Source organism: Tenrec ecaudatus, chromosome 17 (assembly GCF_050624435.1).
Source record: "Tenrec ecaudatus isolate mTenEca1 chromosome 17, mTenEca1.hap1, whole genome shotgun sequence".
NCBI classification, from domain to species: domain Eukaryota; kingdom Metazoa; phylum Chordata; class Mammalia; order Afrosoricida; family Tenrecidae; genus Tenrec; species Tenrec ecaudatus.
In genome coordinates this window covers 28,049,145-28,071,092 of record NC_134546.1, presented here as the reverse complement: position 1 = coordinate 28,071,092, position 21,948 = coordinate 28,049,145, and the positions used below count along the sequence as shown (strand labels likewise).

The following is a 21,948-nucleotide window of genomic DNA, read 5'->3' as shown; positions in this document are numbered from 1 at the left end:
TTCCAGAGGTTTAAGGCCAAAGACAGGATCAAAGTTGAATGCCGAGTCAAAGAGCTGCACCAGAAGGCAGCGCACTCAGGGATGGAGATGAACGTGAATGGTCAAGGGGAAGGTGTTCAGAACAGGGACGAGCGGCCTGGCTCAGTAAGAGTAAGAAAATGCCTTGGTAGACTTTAAAAGTGACTGAGATGACTTAAAATAGTTTGAATACCTTTAATACCTAGAGCATCGGTTCTCAACCCCTTTGGGGGTTGAATGACCCTTTCACAGGGGTTTCCCAATTCATAACAGTAGCAAAATGACAGTGATAATGTAGCAACGAAAATAATGTTATGGTTGGGGGTCGCCACCACATGAACAGTATTAAAGGGTCGTGGCATGAGGAAGGTTGAGAACCACTGACCTCGAGTCTTAGAAGATTTTTGAGGCTGAGACATTAGCTTATTAGCTCCCTGCTTACTGGGAATCAAGGACAAATGATATCTTTTTACCTCTATTTCTTGACAGTGAGAGTTCAGTAGTTTGTTAAAAGCTTCTCATCGATTTGTGTACTTTTGTTTTCTCTGTTATCACAATCCATGCATATATCTATTTTGTCAAACATCTGTATATATGTTATAATCCTTTTCAAAACATTTTCTTTCTACTTGAGCTCCTGGCATCAGCTCATTTCCCTCCCTCCATCCCCCGTGCCCCCTTGATAAGCTATATTCTATTCATTAGTGTTGACAGGGAAGACTAATGAGATCCCCAATAATCACAAACTAGACCAGAATCAGGAACTTGGCCTATTGGGTGATATTCACTGAGCTTTATGCCCAAATACCGTATATACTCATGTATAAGCCGAGCCTCCCAGCAAAATTTAATTCCGTTTTTGTGGTAAAATTAGGTGTGTCAGCTGATATTCGGTGCGGCGTATACTCGAGTATGTATGGTACTTACTTTTCATAAAGCTGCGGTACATTCACGAGACCTGGTAGAACCACTGTCCTGCTGCAGAAAGCAGGCTGCACTGTGGCTGGGGACACAGATCTCTGTAATATGTGCACAACTTAAGAATGGGGCAAGGCAAGGTGGAACGCAGCCAGCCCACACGGGGCTTGCTGCAAAGCCCCTTAGTGGTTTCTTTTGTTACAAACAAGCCCTTGTAGTCAGACTGTCTAAATGCCTCAGAGCCAGTCCCACCACAGATGTGGGGAAATGGGCTTTCGTTGTGCTTGCCCTGAGATGGTGCTGCTCTTGAGTTTTTTCAGGAATGTCAGCTCACCAGGTAGCAAACCTTTGTGATATTAAGACAGCCCTGGTGAACAATTCAGATTTTTATTGGAGGAGAGGAGGTGGGAGGGTGAAAGGAAACTCCTTATCATTTGGGTCAGTGCCGATGCAGTACCTTATATCCTCAAAATCAAACCATTGACGTGGGGTTATTGCGCCTCTATAGGAAGCCGACTGCCACGGCTCTCTCCTGTAGAACAGAAGCTGTGGACTTCCAACCCCGGCCTGCTAAGTCACAGCTCAGCCCTGCAAGCCCTGTGCCCGGGGCTCCTTTCACTGCGTTATAGGGAAGGGCAAACACCGAAGCCTCTACCAGCTTCAAAGGTAAACACTGTATTTTACCTATAGATCAAGTTTAAATATTTAATAACTAATTGATATTGGACTGGGTTTATGGATGCATGTCATTCTAGAAGATTAAAATGTAAATTGAGGAAATTTTTAATGAGAGAAAAAAGCAGAGACAAGTCTTGTAGTTATATAATCTCATGTCAGCTTGAGAATATTAAGAGTGAAGGGGTGGAGTCTAGCCTGTCAATCAGGTCACATCCTGATGATATAATTCCTTGTGGACATGGCCTTCTCATGAGGATTCTGGGGACTTCCTCTCCTTTTCTGGGGAGGTGTGGGCCACACACTCAGAGAGCTGGTGGAAGCCAGCGCTGCATTTCAGAGCCATAGATTTTCCACCCACCGGCCTGTGATGTTCCTGCATTTGGCATCATTGCATGTGCTGTGTGAGTCTGAGGAGGAATTTATGGACTAGTATTGGACATATGGGCTAATATCAGACTTATGGATTGATTTGGATTGGAATCTTGTCCCGCTATACAATTGGTCTTCCATCTAAAGCTCTTTCTTATAGGCATATGAATGTCTCTGGATTTGTTTCTGTAGTCAGTCCGGACTAACACAAGTCTGTTTGTAAAAATTCAGGTTTTAAATTCTGGTAAGATCTGACAAATCAACTCTATGGCAGTAGGTCTCGGCTGGAATTTTAAGACCGAAACAGATGAATTGGCTAAAACATTTCCTAAAACTTATTTGGCCTACTGCCCCTTTATGAAAAAAAAAAATAGCACCCAACTGGCAAAGCAAATCTATTGTACAATAGCCCCAATCCAGGATAAAGTGTGGGCATCTGCTTTGGCAGCCCCTTCTCCTGGTTCATTGCAGTGCCTTTGGGGCCAGTATCACCTAATGTGGGGAACAGTGGCCTAGAAGCATGGATTCTCTGGCTGCTGACACACGGGGACTTTTCTCCTACAGACTGTAGAGCAGGGATCCCTCTGATGCAAATGCAAATCCCCACTGCCATCGAGTTGATCCTGACTCAGTGACCATCTAGAGCAGTGGTTCTCAACCTTCCTCACACTGCCACCCTTTCATACAGGTCCTCATGTGGTGGTGACCCCCAACCATACAATTATTTTCATTGCTACTTCATCACTGTCATTTTGCTACTGTGATGAAGCGGGCGACCCCTGTGAAAGGGTCATTCGACCCCCAAAGGGGTTGCAACCCACAGGTTGAGAACCGCTGCTCTATAGGATTTCCAAGGCTGTCAAATCTTGATGGGAGCAGAGAGCCTCATGTTTCTCCCGAGCGGCAGCTGGTGGGTTTGAATCACCAGCCCCCTGAGGTTAAAAGTCTAACACTTTGCAGCACCACTTCCAAATACACCAGTAAGTGAGACTACTTTTTGGATCAAAGTCGCGCGTTTAGGACAGTGCCTGGAGCACAAGGGGCACTAAGTACGTCATGAGGAATGAGTGCGTACCATGCTGCTGCTGCAGCGCCATTCTGTCAGAGCCACACACCAGGCGGGAATTTGGCTCTTGGGTCACCTGCCTGGATTCAGACAGAACCCTTGGGATATCTAGAGTAACAGGTCATCGATTTCTCAAGCCACAGATGTTGCTTCTTCCAAAAGAAATATTATAAACTATTCTATAGGAGGAGTTTTGCAACTGTAGTTGGAGCAGACAGGCGGCAGTACTGAGCTGTGACTGACAGCAAGCTTATACAGCTTTGACTGAGAGGTCTACCTTGACAGAGGCGGCAGTATTGACAGGAACACGGCTGAGGGAAGAGAGGGATACTGGACGCGAAGAGGGGAAACGCAAGGACTACATCACGACTAGAAATGACCCACACGTCGTCGATAGAACTGTCACTGTGCACACATGGCTAACTGCTTGAACGGAACCCACAAGTACCCTGACTCAGTATTAGCCTGAATACAGAGGCCACGCACACACCCAGGTGTGAGATGGCTTGGGAATTCCCGTTACCAAGTTCTCGCCGTCATCATGAAGTCTTTGAGCATGTGGGTCTAGGAAGAAAGCTCTCTAGCCCATTCCCCAGACTTGTTTCAGCATTTCAAGTAGTTATTTGATCTTACTGGGGCACACCACTTAAAAGTTACCCACAGGAAGTTGAAAACCAAAAGGAATTAAAGACAAACACATACGAAGCAGTAGCTGCCCAAGACGAGCTCTGCACTTACCTCTCTGGAGGTGGACGACGTCATTCTCACTAGACGTTGGCCACACGGGGGCCTCCAGCTCAATCTCTCCACGGCGATGGTTCTTCTCAATGGGTACATTGGTTGGTTCTGGGACATACATTTCTGAAAGAAGGCAACATTGGAATTAAGACATGACGAAGCTGCCCGGCTTGATCTTTTCTACCCTCAATCCAAATGGGGCATTCGATGCAATACAGTACATCCTGGGCCCTGAGATTGCATCGTTAACGTGAAATGGCGTTACTAGTGTGGCAGTGGTGGTCCACATCTTCCAACGTTACAATCAAAAAGGCTCGCATCCTGCACAAGGGTTAGAAGCTTCGTTTCTGTATGTGAGATGGTGCGGGGGCCATGGTCGGCTGTAAAGCCATTGGGGGGCCGGTTGGAATGGAACACTCTTTCCACTTGCCTTCAGCTAATGGCTGTCCTTTGCCTGCTGTTCCCTGGAAGCGCTGTGCGTAGCGCTATGCCCAGCAAACAAGGTGGCAGGGCTTGACGGAGTGCCAGCACGGCCCACTGGTTGGCACTGCTTGCCAGTCTGAGACCTCATGCGAGTGCTGGTCCACCTCGCCAGGTGCCATAGGAAGCATTTAGGCCGGAAACCAACCTTCAGTAAAATACGTTGACACTCTTCCTTCACTGGATCACACAGGCACTTGGATCAACAAGATACCACATCCGGAAAGAGAGCTGTCTGGGAAAGACAAGCGTCTTCATCCCCAGGAAAGCCCATTCCCTCATGCTACAGCGCGGGAACCCAGGATTTTCCTAAGCTCACACCAAAAAGTAGTTTTTGCTTTTTGAGCTGCCATTCACAGGTGAGCTGTTTGGAACCACCTCCTCGGGAGACAGGCTGGTCTTCTACTCCCGACGACAGTTCACAGTCTTGGGCGGAGACCGGGGGCAGTTCTACCCTGTCCTACAGGGTCGCTAAGAGTCAGCATCGACTCGATGGCAGCGAGTGATGTGAGTCACACAGGTTTAATAAGGGACCGTTGCCTATCCCACTGACACCTGTCCCTTGCCTTCCAAGAATGTGAGTGAGGGTAGAGGAGATAGAAGAGAGTGCTAAGCTTCCAGGATGAGTTAAGGGAATCAGTACTCAGTAACGAATCCAGAGAGGTCAACTAACATGCCCAACACTATGTATCTAGGAACTAGCGGAGCGAGCCTTCAAATCTTACATTCATTCATTCTCTCTCTCTCTCATCTAGTCATGACAGGAACTAGATAGAAATGCTCAGAATTCCTAAAGGCTCAATGGGTCCCTGCAAAGTCTGAGTATCAATTCTCAAACTTTTCTATCACACTCAGATTACCTGAAGAGCTTGCAAGGTGTGCTGATTTCCACTGGTAGGTGGTTCATGTGTGTGAGGGGGGTGTTTATCCTACCCATAGAGAAACCCAGATGACAGCATGAATTTCTTGGGTGAACTTGGGAAGGAAAACTGCTCTACGTGGGGTCTTTTCCTCCACCCAGTGTGTCCCACAGGTCTGAGCTGCCTCGTCACAAAGCACCAGCCTGCTGTCGGTCTCTGCATAAAGACTAACGTAAGTTCCACCCACCCTGTGAACAGCACCGTATCAAAAACCTCCACAGAGACTTGGAACTGGGATTGAGTCATCTCAGGCTTCTTCCTGATTGTGAAGCAGCCCCACAACACAACAGGGAGAGTTTCTCCCCACAGGCACTCAAAGAGGCTCTATGTGGCAGGAGCAGGAACTTTAGGAGGCAAGGGGGCGGCTCATTGAGCAGCGACTGAAGTGCACAGTAACTCACAAAGCCTGCAATTCCGGTTCAGAGTGCTCCAGGCTGGGAGGTGGGTCATTTTGTAAAAACAGAAAACAAAAATCATCATAAAAAAACTGCTGAGAGCAGCACAATGTAAGGGGTCCTACTCATCTATTTCCATGCCTAGACCCAGGCCTCCCTGGTGAAAGACTGAGCCCTTGTGGCATTTGCTAAAGAACCGGTTAGAGCTCTGCCACCGCAGAGCCAATGTGTGACGCAAAACCCCACCCAGCAAGGCCCCCGCTGACTCGGTCCTCTGGCCGTGAGCAAAAGTGCCATCCAGAGGAGCCAGAGGCAATTTACTCAGGATGAATTTACCTCCTTCAAAATGTCCTTTCTCGCGTTGGTGGTATAGTGGTGAGCATAGCTGCCTTCCAAAATGTCCTTTCTCTGGACACTTGGGAGACCAAGGCTCCACTGTCTTGGAGATGGAACTTGGGGTCCATCGAGGTCTGGGAGGCTCGACCTGCTTGACTTTGGGCAATTCACTTCACGTTTCCGAGCCTCAGCTTTCTGTAGGACGGATCAAGCATGAACCACCCAGCTACCACCAAGGTTTGCCTGCGCTTCCAAAAAGGGCGGACAGGAAAACTGTTCTGCAAAGGGTTGGAGTCCCTGGAGGGGCTAATGGTTAAGTTCTGGGCAGTTTGAATCCACTCTGAGGTGCCTCGGAAGAAAGGCAGGCCTGAAAATCTCCCAAAGAATCATCCACTGACAAACCATGGGGTGCCTTTCTGTTCTGCACACATTTCATCTACACGAGACAGAATCTACGTTGACAGCAACTATTGTCTATTCAGAATGCTGGCTGGTCTTTCTAGAGGGCAAATTTCCTATTGTTGGGGCACCGGGCGGAATTCAACAATCCTTCACAGTATTTCTGGGAGGTGACTGAGTGCAGGGGCTGAAAAACCTACACCGTGGCCACACTGTGTGCCAATGAGAGATGGGCCACAACTGGTCCAGCCCGAGACTGGCTTGCTTAAAGATGGAGAAGGAACCCGCCAGTCATGCACCAGGTGCAGAAAGGGCAGTTAATAAACAGGAAATAAGTGTCAACCCCACAGTAGGTCCTGCAGAAACCCCTACGAATGCACAGTGCCAGTGGCAGTATCTGCGCTCTCTAGTTGATTCCACTCCCTAACCCAGGAGCGTGCCAGCTTGGGTGAGTCTCCTCCCTCTACTCCCACATTCCCACCCCAAGTTTGGGTCTTGGTGGCCACCAACCTGGGTATCTGTACATGCGCTGCTGGGGTCCTACCCTCTTCTCTTCTGAGTCAGTGCCCCCTGAACACCTTTATAGTTGAGCCTTGGCATCTGTCTGCCTTTGCCCCAGCTCCATATTCTGGTCTTGATAATGAAGACCCCCAAAATCCTGGGCAAAGCTGTCTGTCCTGGCCTTACCTTTCATTACCAGAACATTCGGCTATGGGTGCATCTGGCCCTGACCTTTCCCACCTGAGTCTGATTCTCATTAGGTTTTGCCTCCACTTCTGAACAGCACCCGCTAACACGAAATGAACGCTCCCTCCTTCTCCTTTCTCATCTTGCTTCACCTGGTGCCACCGGCTCCATTGCTAGTCTCCCCTCACCAGCCTGGGCTCCAGTAGGCAAAGCGTCTCAGAACTCAGTCCAAAGTCTTCCCTTTTTCTTATCTATAATAGGGATTTAAAAAGTTTATACAGGAATTCCACTATCTTTTAATCCCACCTTTCTCCACGAACTCTTGAAAGTCCCCTTGTGTAAGCTGTCTCGGCTTTGTCATAGCTAACCGTGATCAAACTTAAAGAAGTATTTTCAATTTCTCTTCTGACCTGCAGATTGTCCTACCTATTGTTCCCCCATTACCTCCATTTACTGATTGGATTTCAAACTGAACACACTCCTTTGTGAAGCCCTCCTGTACTTTGATTTTACCTGCCCAGCTGCTGGGCTTTGGCTCTGCCTGGCCCCTCGTTCCCCAGATGTCTGCCTTCAGTCTTCTGCATCTCGTCATGAATGCCTTTGTAAGACAGCACAGCGTGTCCTGCTTCTCTGGCCCCTTTGCCATGCTCTGCATTCCCCACGGCTCACTGCATGGTCTAGGGACCGTACACTAGCTGTCTCTGTTGCCTGCCTGCCTGCCCGCCCTGGAGGACGGGTCAGAACTGCCCTGTGAGTTTCCCAGACTTTAACTCTTTATGGGAATAGAAAGCCCTTCTTTCTTCCGGAGAGCAGATGGTGGTTTCGAACTGCTGACCTTGAAGTGAACAGCCCACTATGAAGCCCACTCTCCCACTAGGGCTCCTATGTGAGCAACGACTGTGTTCTCTTCACTGCTCTATCCCTAGTACACGGAGCAGTGGCTGACACACCAACGCAAGCTCACTGCCGCTGGGTCAATTCTGACTCCCACGACCCTGGCGGGGCAAGGAGAACCTCTGCGTAGGTTCTCTTTATGGTGGCTGACCGGCCTTCCTATGGAGCTGACGTTTCCCTTGCAGCAGCCCGTGGGATCGAAGCAATGACTTTCCAGTTCGCAGCCAAGACGTTAAGCTGGGTCAGTGGGTGCCCCATGGGTCTTTGAACACAATAAAGGGGTTTCAAAAGGGTCCTGGAACGATCTCATCTTTTTATTCAATTTCCTCACGAACTTTCTGAAGTCCCCTCATAATGTCAAGTTTTCTCATTTAGCTCGCTAAAAGGTATATTCATAAGAATACTGTGTGAATCTTGTGAAACAGAGGAGATGGTACTAGATGAGACAACTAGGAGAAAATCATCCATTTCTCCTCCTTTGTTTCAAAAGACTCACGGATTTCTGGTCTCCCCATATACTCACCAAGTGTTCATGTATCTAAGAAGTAAAACACCGCCTCGCTCTACACCTTAAAAGAGCAGCGAGAGCACACAGCAAAGTGCCCGCGAGATGCCTCCTGACTGAGTGCAATGGGGGCATCCTGCTTTGGGGGCAAATGGACATTTTTCAGACACGCCCCATTAGAGCTAGTCTTAACAAGCAAGCAGAGGCCAACGAGTAAAGAGCTACATGAGATTCTCTGGGCTTAACTGACCCCCTCCTTTCGCACAAGCACTGGTCTGTCACATCTCACAGTAACCCTGCCACTAAAGGTGACACATGAAGATCTGAAGTAGAAGATGCCCGGCGGAGAACCATGGTCTGGCGCTCCCCTAGTCACCCCCAAGTATTTGCAGCCTGGGCCATGTGAGCTAATGTGCGGTGGGTGGAATAGGCCCAGTCTGCCCCAAAGCCATCGTGACGACTGCTGAGAACAGACACAGCAGAGGTCTAGGCCAGTTCAAGTTTCTCCATGTCCAGTTCGGTGACGCGGGCATGCGCTGTCACCCTCCTCTCCTGGTTGCCCCTTGTTAACAGACACTGCTGTCCTGCTGGAGTCTCCATTTCAGCTTATCAGTGGCTTTAATCAGTTCGATCCCCCAGAGAGAGTTCTTAAACCTGACGCTCAAGGCAATCATTCTTTACAAGCTAAGCTAACCTACTATTTGCTGTTGAGAAGCCTTCAGGTGACAGTTTTAAGGGTTAGAGATGATCTCAGGCCAAGTTTCAGGAATTCCTCCAGCCTCCCCAGAAAATCTGGATTCCAAGGAAATTTTTAATTATTTCCTGAAACTCCAACCTTTGATCGGGATTCTTCTACAGAATCTCGGCTCACAACATCAAGTGTACTGGTAGATGGGCACTATCCAGTCGCATCTCAAAGGAAGCAGCTGTTCACGACACCATTAGCCACGTAATCCACATCTTATTGCTTCTCCTTCCTCCCCAGTGGCTCCAGGTGAACGCAGAGCAACTGCTGTGCCTTGGATGGCTGCGGCCACGATTTTAAGACCCCAGGTACCTTGTCTCGTTGCATTCCTTAAATCAATCACTATAGCTTGCAACATGGCAGGGCAAAGGCTTCCATACCTGGGCACATCGGGCAGCAACTCCCCTCCACATTGATGGGTTCAACGCAGGGCAGAGAGGGGCAGCTGACGGTCGAGCAGAGGGTCTGGCCCTGCAGGCAGTAGCAGTGTGTGCAGCTGTCAAGGTCCCACCGCTCCTCGTCGGCGTAGACCTTCCCGCCGAAGTGGCACACCACCTTCTTTGGGATCGTGTCTTCTGGCAGAAAGAAAAGCACAGGGTAGAGTGACTTGAGTTGGTCATGGTGTCACGTAGACCCCAGATGTCAAGGGAACAGCACCGTCCCAAACCAGCACACACCTGGAGTTTCTGAATTGGGCAAGGCTTCTGTTTCCATTAGCACGCGGCTCTGCTCATGGGGACCTTCAGAACTCTCCTCCAGTGGCCTGTACCTGACCCAGGGCCACTGTGCCTGATACGGGGTGGTGACAGGAACCACCCAGCTCACAAGGACAACGACCGGATGAGGACTGCTAGACCGGCTATGGTGAACTGTGCCACATTAGCGATTTATGCCTAGTTGTTAGCACACTATGTGGAAATACACACACACACACAGAAAGGGAACTATGAATAGGTAGGAATGTGCTAAGAGAGTATGTTCCAGGAAGAAAGAAAAAGTAAAGCTATTTATAAAGACCAACTCCAGAAAGCCTACTTTCAATGTCTGTCAATGAGCCGGAGGATGAGTAAATGACACTGGCAATGTGGTAGAGAAACTGTCGTGCCCTCTGCCACCTTCAGCTGGAGGGGGACTTGCATTGTGATACCATGTCCTTCATTCTCTTGCATCAACAAAGCCACCCCTACTTTGAAAATAAACTGTTTCCTTTTAATCCATATTCTTGGCAAACTACAGTTCTTGAGAACAAATCAATTTTTTTTAGGGAGCTATTTTTATTGACAAGAGCTTACAGCTTCAAAAATCCTGCTCATCCTTCCCCCCTCCCTTGCCCTCATTTTCCCTTCCCCAGGTGTGTCCTCCCCTCACGTCCCTGGCTTGGCTCAATGGACTCGTGTTCCATTCCTCTGGAGTTCAAGGAGCGTTCAGAGTGCAGCCCAGGGACCGGTATCCCTGCAGCAGAGCGGAGGGGGGGCAGCACACTGGGTAGGAACCTCCTCAATACTAGCAGGTCAGTAACCGGAAGACTCACGAATCTGGGAAAGTATATGCGCAGATTCCAAAGGCGGCTAGCCCCACTCGCCACTGGCTCCTGGCAAATATGAGAGCAATCATGGCATCGGGGGTCCCAGCGATGCTTCCAGGGACGAGGGTCACTGCGCAGACCAGGGAACGGCAGGTGGAGGGGGAAGTGTGTGAGTGCACGGTGAGAGGAAGCCTTTTCTCTGCGCAGCCTCAAATGCTCAAGTGCCCTCTGAGAAGACCCTGGAAGAAAGTCCCTGGTTGACTTTTTCCAAACAAGGGGCACAGATGAAAATGGTCATACCATTCTCTAGTCAAGCACGTGTCCTGTGTCGAATGACATGGATCATGTGCTGTTCCCACCATGCTTAGTGTTTCCATAGAAACCAGGCCTGGTTCATCACAGTGTTAAGCAGGCAGGCACAGGAAGGAGTCTATGCTGATGGGTAAACTGTACAGCATCTTTGGTTGTCAACACTTTGTTACTGCTGCTGCTAAGGCGCCACAAGACACCCCTGAATAATCATCCCAAATTCTGCTTGTTGAGCTAAATCCTTTATAAATGCCCATTAAAACACTGACTTCACTGCTTGTGCTATGTTTTCATGCAGAAAAGTTTCCTGGTACACTGTTTGATAATAAAAAAAAATCAGAGGCTTGATATCAAGCCTATAGTGGGAGATTTTTGCTACAAATGACTTCTTAAAGGAGAAGGCTTCATTAAGACATCAAAAGCACCAGTGTCCAGTCACCAATGAGTCCTGGGGGACAGGATTCAGCCATCAAGTCTGGAGCCTATTTTCCCAGAGGATTCTCTGTGAATGGAGGCCTTCCCCATCGAGCTGTAATTATGTTTTATATAGATGCTGCCGAGGCTCATGCAACGGGCCAGTGGATCACTGTGTAGGACAGGTACAGAAGGTGTTCCTCTCCGCACCGAGCCCACCACTCTCCATTGGGCCCTTCTTTGCGAAGCATCTGTGCCGGTCCTCCTCTTGTAGAGGACAGGACTGAAGGCAAGCACAGAAAGGGCCTTTTTTGCTCAAGATCTGGGGAGAGCTCATGACACTAGGTAGCATATTGTCACTTAAGATGTTCAGAAATCATTATGTTAAGATACGTTATAAAAGGCAATTACAGGTTCAACATCATGAAGGGCATGCACGTGTTCATTCATTCAACAAATGCTTCACCTATCAGCGCCAAAGGCATGACCCATGACCCAGGCGACTACACAGACACGGACAGCGGCCGGGGGGCCAGAGGGCCTCACTACCGAGCAATGCAATCCAGCATTGCTGACGTGCCCAAGAGATCACGGCGGCCAAACTGGGGGAGGCAAGATGGAAAGAGGGCATTCTAAGCGAAAGGTGGTGTGCCAATGGCAAACCAGTGAGCAGTATCAGAGTTAGACAGAGTCTGCAGGGAGAGAGGAGCTCAGGCGGGGGCTGCCCTGAACTGTCTTGGGTGACAACGCAAACACTGACATTATTTCCTGCAGACGTGGGGCCTTCACAGCTGTTCTTAAGAAGACCACTGCAGAACAGGAGGGCATGGGTGGGCAAGATGACGCCACTACCAAAGAGGGAGGGAGGTTCAGCCTAAAAGCAAGGGTGATGGCGAAAGAAGGAAACACTCGATTTGAGAGCGACTTCTGGAAAGTGTCAGGATTTGGACAATGGGGGAGAGAGAGGTATGAAGACCACCATGTTCCTTACATGGCAGACTGGGCAGAGGTCATTCCAAGCTCACTGGATAGCTCCAGATAGTCCTGTGGTCAACCAGAACCAACTCTCCAACGCTTGGCTTCTCTCTGTGCGCCTGATCATAAAGCCATGACTAGGGTACAGCTGGGTCAGGGCCCATCAAGAAGAGTGTCTGAGACTGGGCTGGGGATTTCAGTCCCTGGAAGTAGGCCACCGGTAGGGAAAGACAGTGGTGCGCCGTGGGGGAACAGTGAAGCTGGAAGTGTCCATGACAGATCCTTAAAACTCCCCTAATCCCATGCCTAGAAATCACTGAAAAGGCCTGAAATCATTCATATAGCTACATGTTTATTACATTAATATTTATATATACACAAGTTCCTAAATTTATTTGGCCTACTACCCTATTTTCAGAAACAAAACAAACTCAGCACACACACCCCCGCCCCGGCAAATATAAACTTTTATACTCTATAGCCCATAATCTAGGATGAAGTGTAGGTGTGCGCTTTGCGGTTTGCCCGCCTCCCTCATGGATCCAGCAAACACCAGTAGGTGGTACCACCCTTCTGGGAAACAATGACTTATAACAAAGATTTAGAAACAATCCCCCACATTTTGTGCCTAACAATAGGGGCTCTTTAAATAACTCAAAAGGTACGAGCAGATGTGCAAATACCGTGTAAAGAATAGCACATATATGTCTGTGCAGTATGAACTCATATAAACAGTGAGGTAGCCAATTTGTAGAAGGCTATGGGAGACAGTGGGAGACCCAAATCCATCTGCAGAGGGCAGATCCCCTCTAGCCACAGGCCAGGGACTCTACTATCAGACAGAGATTACTGTAAACTTATGGTGGACCCAACCATGGTATGACCTCCCCTTGACCCAATTTGAATTTGCTCTAGGCTCAATTATTTGTTTCTTTCCTGACAGATTTTTTTCCTCTGGCTTTTAAAAATATTGTTGGTGGTCTTTTCTTTCTCACTCTTTTGTTTTTACCTTTAAATTACTACTGTTTTCTCCCGTTTTGTTTTTTACTGTTAGGTTTCCCACTTTATTAAGCACAGATGGAGTGGATGCATAAAGACAATACCTAATGCAATGGTTTTTAGGGACTGGGGAGGGTGAGGGGAACTGGGGAGCAGACAATGAATGTTGGAGGGGGGAAGAAGCACTTAGAACTGATTGTGAGATGTACACACAACTCTCTTAAAAAGTGATTTAACTATGGAAGTGTACAATATGTGAATAATAAATAAAGAAATCTACTTAAAAAAAGAAACCAAACTTGGCCAATGGTGACCATGGGTGAAGGAGGAAGGGTTTCTGCATATGGGCCACTGTGCTTACGTTCATAGCAGTGGGAATATTGGAAAAGGATATCAATAATGCTTGCACCACACGAAGAGCACAATAAACGGCATTGAATTATACAGAATGAAGGTGTCCAATTGGAGAATGTTTTGTGGTGTATATTTTTGCCTCAATTAAAAAACATTACAGGGGGAAGCGGGGGTAGAAAGAAACAAAAATATTAACTTATTGTTAAGATCGAAGGTGCAATTTTATACTTCTTTGTATTCTTTTCCTAAATTTACCATTTTTGAAAAATAACAAACGAGTTAAATCTTGATGAGACAAATCACACACACACACACGATATTGAAGGGGAGAGCTGATCTGAAGCCGGTTCTACAGGTGTCGGCATGGTAGCACAGGGCTTCTTGAGCGATGCCGGCCACTTAGGAAAACTGCAACGGAAAGAGTGCCAAAGGCTAAATACCGAGCTGCAGCACAGCCCAGTGCATCTGCAGCTACTTGTTCGGTGGTGGTCTGAGATCACTGTCTAAAGAGTACTTATAAATGATTCCAGAGGGTGAGCATCCCCTCTGAAAGAAGAACGGAAGGTGATGGGTTCATCCTAGAGCTTTGGGCTATGTCATTAGGTGAGATAAAAGCCTCTCTCTCTTTCTCTGGTTAAAGAACAAACCATTTGCAAAACTCAGTGAGGCCTGAACATTCAAAGTTGCAAACTGAGGAGGTGACCGTGAGACTCTCGGGCGCTCAATGGAGCTGGCTTTTCCGAGCAGGAACCCCTGTCAGCAGGCACAGCGATGCTCGCTCCCTGCAGCGGAGGGGGCTGCACTGACCATGGGCCAAATTTTCAGGTTTTCTACCACTTTTCTCCATGGCATTCAAGATACCTCAGCACAGATTACTCACAAACATCCTGTCTTGGACTTCCTTTCATTTCATGAGGTCAACTCACCCTGGAGAGCACAAAGCTCTCTCACTAGGTGCAAAAAACCAAATCAGGGAGAGAGAGATATGCTAATCCATCACTGGGTGAAAACGTGAGTTACTACTTGACAAAGGGAAGTGGGAAACTGAGACACGGGAAGAGAGTGTATCCGGACAAATTCTCTGCACCCCTATTTTAAGGCATCTGGGAGGCAGAGACTCCTGGAAGGGGGCCTTCACAATCATGGGTTGGAGATACTCCTAGTCATGTTCTTCTAATTAAAGTTGTTCCCCATGAGCCTCCCCCCCCCTCCGCACCCCTGTAATAATGCCAATTTTAAGGTACTGCTTGCTTGCCAGTATCTGGTTGCTACTCTGTATTAGCTGCTTGAAAGCTATCTCCCCGAAGGTTATCTGCCATCCAGAGCAAGCAGACCCTCTCTACTCCCTTCTGATAAGGATCACAGATAGCTGCTCAGGAGAAAAGCTCAGGGACACCTGAGGTCAAGCCAACCCAGAGATGACCAAGATTAAGCCTCCCTCTTAGCTCTAGAACTGACCCCTCTTTGGTATGCACCTTCCTGCTTACCAGTATGCCCATAGCTCATCCCCTTCCTGTTACACATATGTATGAGGGGGCTTGCTAGCCCGAGATGGTATGAGCCTGTTAAGAGAATACACAGCTCACTCTCTGCTTCCGGTGCTCATGGAAGAGGTGAGCCCTTGCATGCCTTGCCTGGTGTTTAACTTCCCCTTAATTACAACCCCCCCCCCCGAACCATTTGGTTGTGGAGGCTGGCCCCCCACAAAGGGAAAAAGCACACACCGAACTCACTGCCATCAAGTGGATTCTGACTCATAGTGACCCTCTAGGACAGAGTAGAACTGTCCCTGTGAGTTTCTAAGGGTTTAAACATCCTAGTAACCCCAGGGTTCCTGATATAGGAAAACAAACAAACAAACAAACAAACAAACAAACAAACAAACAAACAAGGCCATTGACTTGATTCCAACTCATAGAAACCCTTATAGGACAGGGTACAACTGTCCCTGCAGGTTTCCGAGACTGTAATTCTTTGAGAGTAAAGTCTTGTCTTCCGTGGAGCAGTTGGTGATTTTGAACTGCTGACCTGTGGCTTGAAGCCCAGTTGGCCAAGATGGGTGCTCGGCACTTATAACCTCCTCCTGCAGTACCTGGAACTCAAATCCTTCCTTGAAAACCACTCTCTCATCTGCTCCTCTGACCTCCACTCTTTGAAGTGTTCCATTAGATGAACAATGTTAGCTCACTGTGTGGCTCAGCAGATCTCTGCCCGCAGAGATAAACAGCATTGTCTTTTTGGAATTACTTGTCCCTTTACCAAGGTGGCCACCCCTGTTGAACCCACATCAGACAATATATTTCCATTTAAAATAAAGCCACCGTTGACCCCTACGATAGGGCTGGTCAACCCTCCGCTGAGTATTCACCTAGAGCAAAGAGGGTCTCTTGCTCGTCTTACTGGAGTTTTTGCTTTTAAATCACTCCAAATGACAATGAGCGGATAAGCAGAGGCCTTAAAGTATGGAGTGGATTTCAGGGAATGATAGCTCTTGGCATTCCCCTTTCTTATCTGCTCCTCTTTCCTGGGAACTGCTGACAACTGGCACATCTGCATGAAACAGTAAGTTTTAGGAACTGCTCAGCTTAGCGCCCAGGCTCCCAAACTTGGCTGATTGTTGGAATCCCCTAGGGATCTGGTGCAATTACAGATCCCTGGGCTCGTTCCCCTAGATTCCGATTCTTTAGGTTGCAATCGGAGTTCCCGGGATCTGTTGTTTAGGTGATTCCCTTCACCAGCCAAGCTTTGGAACCTGGGGCTTCAAGGGACACGTTTTCAGCAGCAGTTTGGGCGTCACGGTTCAATTTGGCTGATCAACTACAGATACTACCTCTGCAGGCACAGTGCAGTGTTTGGTTATCGTTTCCACGGGAACAAGAGTGGCTGTTCTATGTAACCTGAGGTCCTGGCCAATCAAGTAATAACGTCATGGCAGTCTTTAGAGGGAAGCTGCCTACTCTAAATGGACAGTAGACCTAAAAGGCTATTAAGCCCACGGGCTAAAGAGGGATGCAGAAACAGAGAAGGGAATTATCAAACTGAACATAATCTAACCTGTTTATATTTGGCTATGGAGTGGGTTGTGCCATTTAATTCTGACCGGTATATTTATCACTCCAACTGGTTTCCTTAAACTGAGTATGACATGAGTTTTCTTCTAAGAATAGTTCTAGCTTCTAGCTACTGAATGCCCAGTATGTACCAGCCACTGTGCTAAGCACTTTCTAAGTCAATTCTAGTGGATCTCTAAAGTCCAATGTCAGGGTGTTCTTTACTAGTCTTGCTCCGATTCCACAGAAAACCAAAGCCCAGGGCGATGAATGGCCAGTAAGGTGTGGGGGCAAAGGTGGACGGGATCGAGTGGACAGGACTGGCCGCACCATCCTCACACAATCTCTGTCTGCCTGGTAGTGAGTGGGGTGACCTCTGGTGGCCCCGTCGCCTGGGCAGACCTATCAGTGCTACACAAACCAAAGTGGGGTCGGCTTTTTGCAAACAGGCACTTGTTTTCTTACCCCGCAGACTCGCCGGGGGTGGAGCTCTTTGTCTCGCAGGCAACCCACCTTTCACGTTTCTGCACAGTACGTGTGTCTGGCCCAGCCCCAGCCAGGAATGGAGGACAACCAAGTGGTTTTTGAGGACTCCTGGTCCTCTAGGGAAATCTCTGCTTAACACCCCCTCACGCCTCCCCCTTTCGCTGGCTCTTGCAAGAGGATTAGTGCAGAACGTGCCAAGGGAAACATGAGGTATGACGCTAATATAATAAGGTTTATTTTTAAAACAAACACGCCGGGAGTTATATATCCAAACAAATGCGATCCCTTTCTAAGGAGTCATTGCAGAAGGCTAGAACCGATTCCAACAAGACTGCTGTTGCTTCACACAGCTTTGGAATTTTCCTTGTGCAATGGTGCCTGAAGCCAATTTTTGAAGCAGGCTAAGGAGGACAGTTACTATTTTATGGTCACACCTTCGTCCCGACCTGCACTGGAATTCGGTTTCTGAGCTGATGGCCTTTGGCCCTTTTCAGAAGTGAAGTCCTGCTGCAGGCAGAGGCTCTGCTTCTGCGGGGCCATGAGCACCTCGAGGCTGACTCACGGTAGATCTACGGCTTACCTTTTCAGGATTCAAATGTAAGCGACCCCATGGCGCCTCAAGGGAACTGTGGCGGAAACACGCCACGACTCTGAGGAGGAGAGTTCAGCACGGGCTCTGCCGCGTCTCCCCACTCGGACTGATGGGAGAAAGCAGTGCCCACTGCTTGACATGCAAACCCCATTTTGAGAGCGTTTCTCCAACTGCTGAAACCTCGTGGGCCCCCATTTTGAGAGGGTTTCTCCAACTGCTGAAACCTCGTGGGCCGGCTTCTTTCTGGGCGCTACAGGCTAGTCTTTGTCCTCCTTAATCTGTAAAGTGCCTTAGAAGTGCGAAAGTGCTGGACTGTAAGAGTCTTGCCCTGCAAAGATTTAAGTAGGGATTCAGGGAGCCACAGCCCTTGTTCGGAAGAGGATCACAATGAGGGGTAGAGTTGTGGGAAACAGAAAGATTTCTCCCAAGCTGTCTCCTCCAAATATTCCCCAAACTTAGCTGCTTGCTACATGTGGCAAATGTGTATACACGTGGAGGTCAACAGAAGTAGGTCAGGAGTTATTCTCCCTAAGGGTTAATAGCCATCCAGAACAAGCAGTCACCACTGTTTATCCAACAACAAGTAGGGCCCACTCCCATAGGGATAGTAGTACACTGTTTCCTTGAAGGAGAACCCACCCAAGGGTGACCAAGGTTAGGCTACCATCATGAATCTAGGGTCCGCCCATCTTGTCACATGTATACCTCTGTCCCTCCGCTTCCTATGTGCACACTGCTAGCTCATCCCCTTCCTGTCACGCTTATGCCTATTGTACATCCCCTTCCTATGATGTGTGGTTACCTGCAATTACGCCCCCCTAAGTAGATTTAAGCCTTGGTTAGCAATAAACGGGGTCTCTGCCCCATTTCGCCTCGGCCAATGCTGTTTGCCGACCTAGCTGAAAAGATCGTGGTCATCCCCCCACATAGCGTCACACAAGAGCCCCTGAAAACAACACATCTCCAAATCCCTCCCCACTCCCACCCCCCCTTTCTTTGGTGAAAGTGCTCAAACAAAACAATCCCTTAAAATACTGTCTGATGGCTTGTACTGTGGTTGGATTTTCCTGTTTCTAACTGGGAGACAACTGTCTTGCACAGATAATAAATTTGATTTTAAAACAGGTCTTGGAGGTCAGGGAGTCAAATCCTGGTGTAAGAGTAACTTCCTGGGAAGAAGTCAGGCAGCATTAAAAATGGCATCTGCACTGCAGATTTCCCGAGGGCTATTTAGAATCTGAAGAAGTAATTTTCTCTGGGAATTTAGAGGCTCAGAAACCACATGCCGTTCTGGGAGAAAGTATCCCAGCCCAGCACTGGTGTGTGGGGCACCTCCTGCACATGCGCACTACTGAGGGTCTGAGGTGAGTCCTGCTCTCACCACCAGGAGGCGGCACTGACCCAGTCAGGTGGGATGGGGCGTGGGGGGAAAGGTAGGGTGGGTGGAAATAGTTAGCTTTGAGTGATTCCACATCCAAACAGACTTGCCAAATATTTTGAACAGGTGCACTGAAAGCAAGTTGCACTAACATGATACTTCAGCTTGATTTAATTTTGCAGCCTAAGGGATGTGAAGACAACGTTCTAAACCAAACTCACTGCCATAGCGTCGGTGCTGACTTGTGGTGACCCTACAGGACAGACTAGAACTGCCCTTGTGGGCAGAAAGCCTCACCGTTCTCTCACAAAGCGGCTGTTGGTTTCAAACTGCTGACCTTACGGTTAGCAGCCCCAACTCTTAGCTCACTATGACAGCAGGGCTTCGTGAAGAAAGCTTTAACAAAACAAACTCGCTGCCACCGAGTCGATTCTGATTCCTAGTGACCCGACAGGACAGAGAAGAACTGTGGCTTTCTGACACTGGAATTGAAAGCCGGCCTTTCTCCCGAGGAGCAGCTGCTCGTTTGCAAGCAGACCCCTTGTGGATTGCAGCCCAATGCGCACCTACTACATTACCAAGGCAGGGGAGGTGGAAATGGGTCAACTGGTGGTGCAGTGGGCTACACACTGAACTGCTAACCTCATGGCCAGTGTTTCGAACCCACGGGCTACTCTACGGGAAAAAGATGAGACTGCCTGCTCCCGTAAAGATTTACAGTCTCCAAATCCCATGGGGTCAGTTGAACTCTGTCCTATAGGGTCCCTAGGAGTAGAAATGGACTCATTGGCAGCGAGTTTGTGTTGTTATCAACAGTTCTGTGTACACTGTGTGGGACACACGATTTAGAACAGGGAGCGGGGAAGGCAGCCAAGTATTCCCAGTGGCACCACCGCTGGTTTCAGTAACAGTCAAGTACTTTTTAACGTTTTTAGTTTACAGCCTCAACAGTGCCTTACGGCACTCTTTCTCTACCCACCACGAAGATATAAAACACTCAGATTACACTTTCTTTTCCCTGCAATGGAGGGCCGATGGGCTCTTTCCAGGCAGGTAGAAGTCCTCGTCATTTCCAAATCCCTGGTGTGTGTTGGCCAGCGGAGAATGCCAGGCTGGGAGAATAAATGGCAGGAGAGAACCTAACCACCCTCGCTTAAAACATTTTTCCTTTCTTTTTCAAATTAAAAAAAAAAAGAAGACTTAAACACACTAAAACTGCAATGAAGAAAGAATCTGGGCAAACAGTCAGCAGGTTACTTAGAGGTTTGTGGAGACCACAGGCATCGAGGATGATGAATGATTTAGAATCCGCTGACTCACCAGGCCTCTGGAGCGGAGCTCTACTGAAATCTTTGCTAAAACGGATGCACGTGGCCTAGGGAATGTCAACGGGCAAGAGAACGCCTATGTGGGAAATCTTTCGGCCAGTGGGGTTTAAATTTTTAGCTACAAATGCAAGACACATTCACTGATTCGACAACTTTTATCTTCTGAAAAATAAAAGGAGCTGTTCTCAATGTATCTTCATAAAACATTTTTTAAAAGCTGAGACAAATGTTACAATGCAGGCCGACTCCCACCTCTGTATCGTGAACTGTTACATAGATAACAGCTGTGAACATGCACACTGGACTACAGTTTAAGACATTTCTTGGAAGTCCATTCTTGCTCTGTCCTATTGGGATTCTTGGAATAGCAAGTCTAGGCCCACTTCTAAAGGCGAAAGGGCCTGTAAGGCCCTGTAACATACTGGAGGGAAACAGATGACCACAGAGGAATTATAAATGCCCCAAGTCCCATGCACCAAAATCTCACCAAACTGATAAAACACAGTGGGGTTTCTGCCTGAGTCTTTTTTTAAAAAAAAATCATTTTATTGGGGGCTTGTATAACTCTAATCACAATCCTCACGTACATCCATTGTGGCAAGCACATTGTACATTTGTTTCCCTCATCATTCTCAAAGCATTTGCTTTCTACTTGAGCCCTTCGTATCAGCTCCTCATTTTTCCCTTCCCTCCCAAGCCCCACTCCCTCACAAACCCTGGATAATTTATAACTGTCTAATGTCTTCCTTCACCCACTTTTCTGTTGTCCATCCCCCAGGGAGCAGGTTATATGTAGATTCCTGTAATCGGTTTCCCCTTTCTACTCCACCTTCCCTTCACCCTCCCGGTATTGCCACTCTCACCACTGGTCCTGAGGGGTTCATCTGTCCTGGATTCCGTGTTTCCAGTTCCTATCTGTACCAGTGTATATGCTCGGTCTAGCTGGATTGTAAAGTAGAATTGGGATAATAATAGTGGGGCGGGGGGAGGAAGCATTAAAGAACTAGAGGAAAGTTTCATAGATGCTACAATGCACCCTGACTGGCTTGTCTCCTCCCGAGACCCTTCTGTCTCGAGCTCCATGCTGGATTAGCATCCAGTATAGGCTGGTTCATCACGGATAGAAACTCAAGGCATTAACCTGTATTTAACCCCCTATCCAGGCTCACAACCTAAGACGCATCTACGGACACAGAGAGAACACAAGGACAAAGCGTTCGGAAGATGTGGAAACAGAGTTGCCAAGGCAGAGATGAACAAAGGCAGATCAAGGTGGCCCAGCGTTGAAGGAAAAACGCCTTTTTCTTTAAAACTCAGAGGAAGCTTGCAATGTACATGTAAGAAAACTTGGTTAATTATTAGGAATTATAAGAATATAAAGAAGAGGCAA

General features: G+C 48.1%; 1 protein-coding gene across 6 annotated transcripts in view; it reads right to left on the bottom strand.

The window, feature by feature from the left end:
• Positions 1-21,948, bottom strand: part of CRIM1 (cysteine rich transmembrane BMP regulator 1) — a 228,893-nt gene that overhangs the window by 3,470 nt on the left and 203,475 nt on the right. For 5 of the 6 annotated variants that reach the window (XM_075535936.1, XM_075535934.1, XM_075535933.1 and 2 more), the window contains 2 exons: positions 9,529-9,723; positions 3,788-3,910 (listed from right to left, as the gene is read on the bottom strand). In XM_075535936.1, the coding sequence (XP_075392051.1) occupies positions 3,788-3,910; positions 9,529-9,723 (318 nt within the window). The remainder of the gene's footprint in view (positions 1-3,787; positions 3,911-9,528; positions 9,724-21,948) is intronic. The other variant, XM_075535932.1, reaches the window with a different exon arrangement.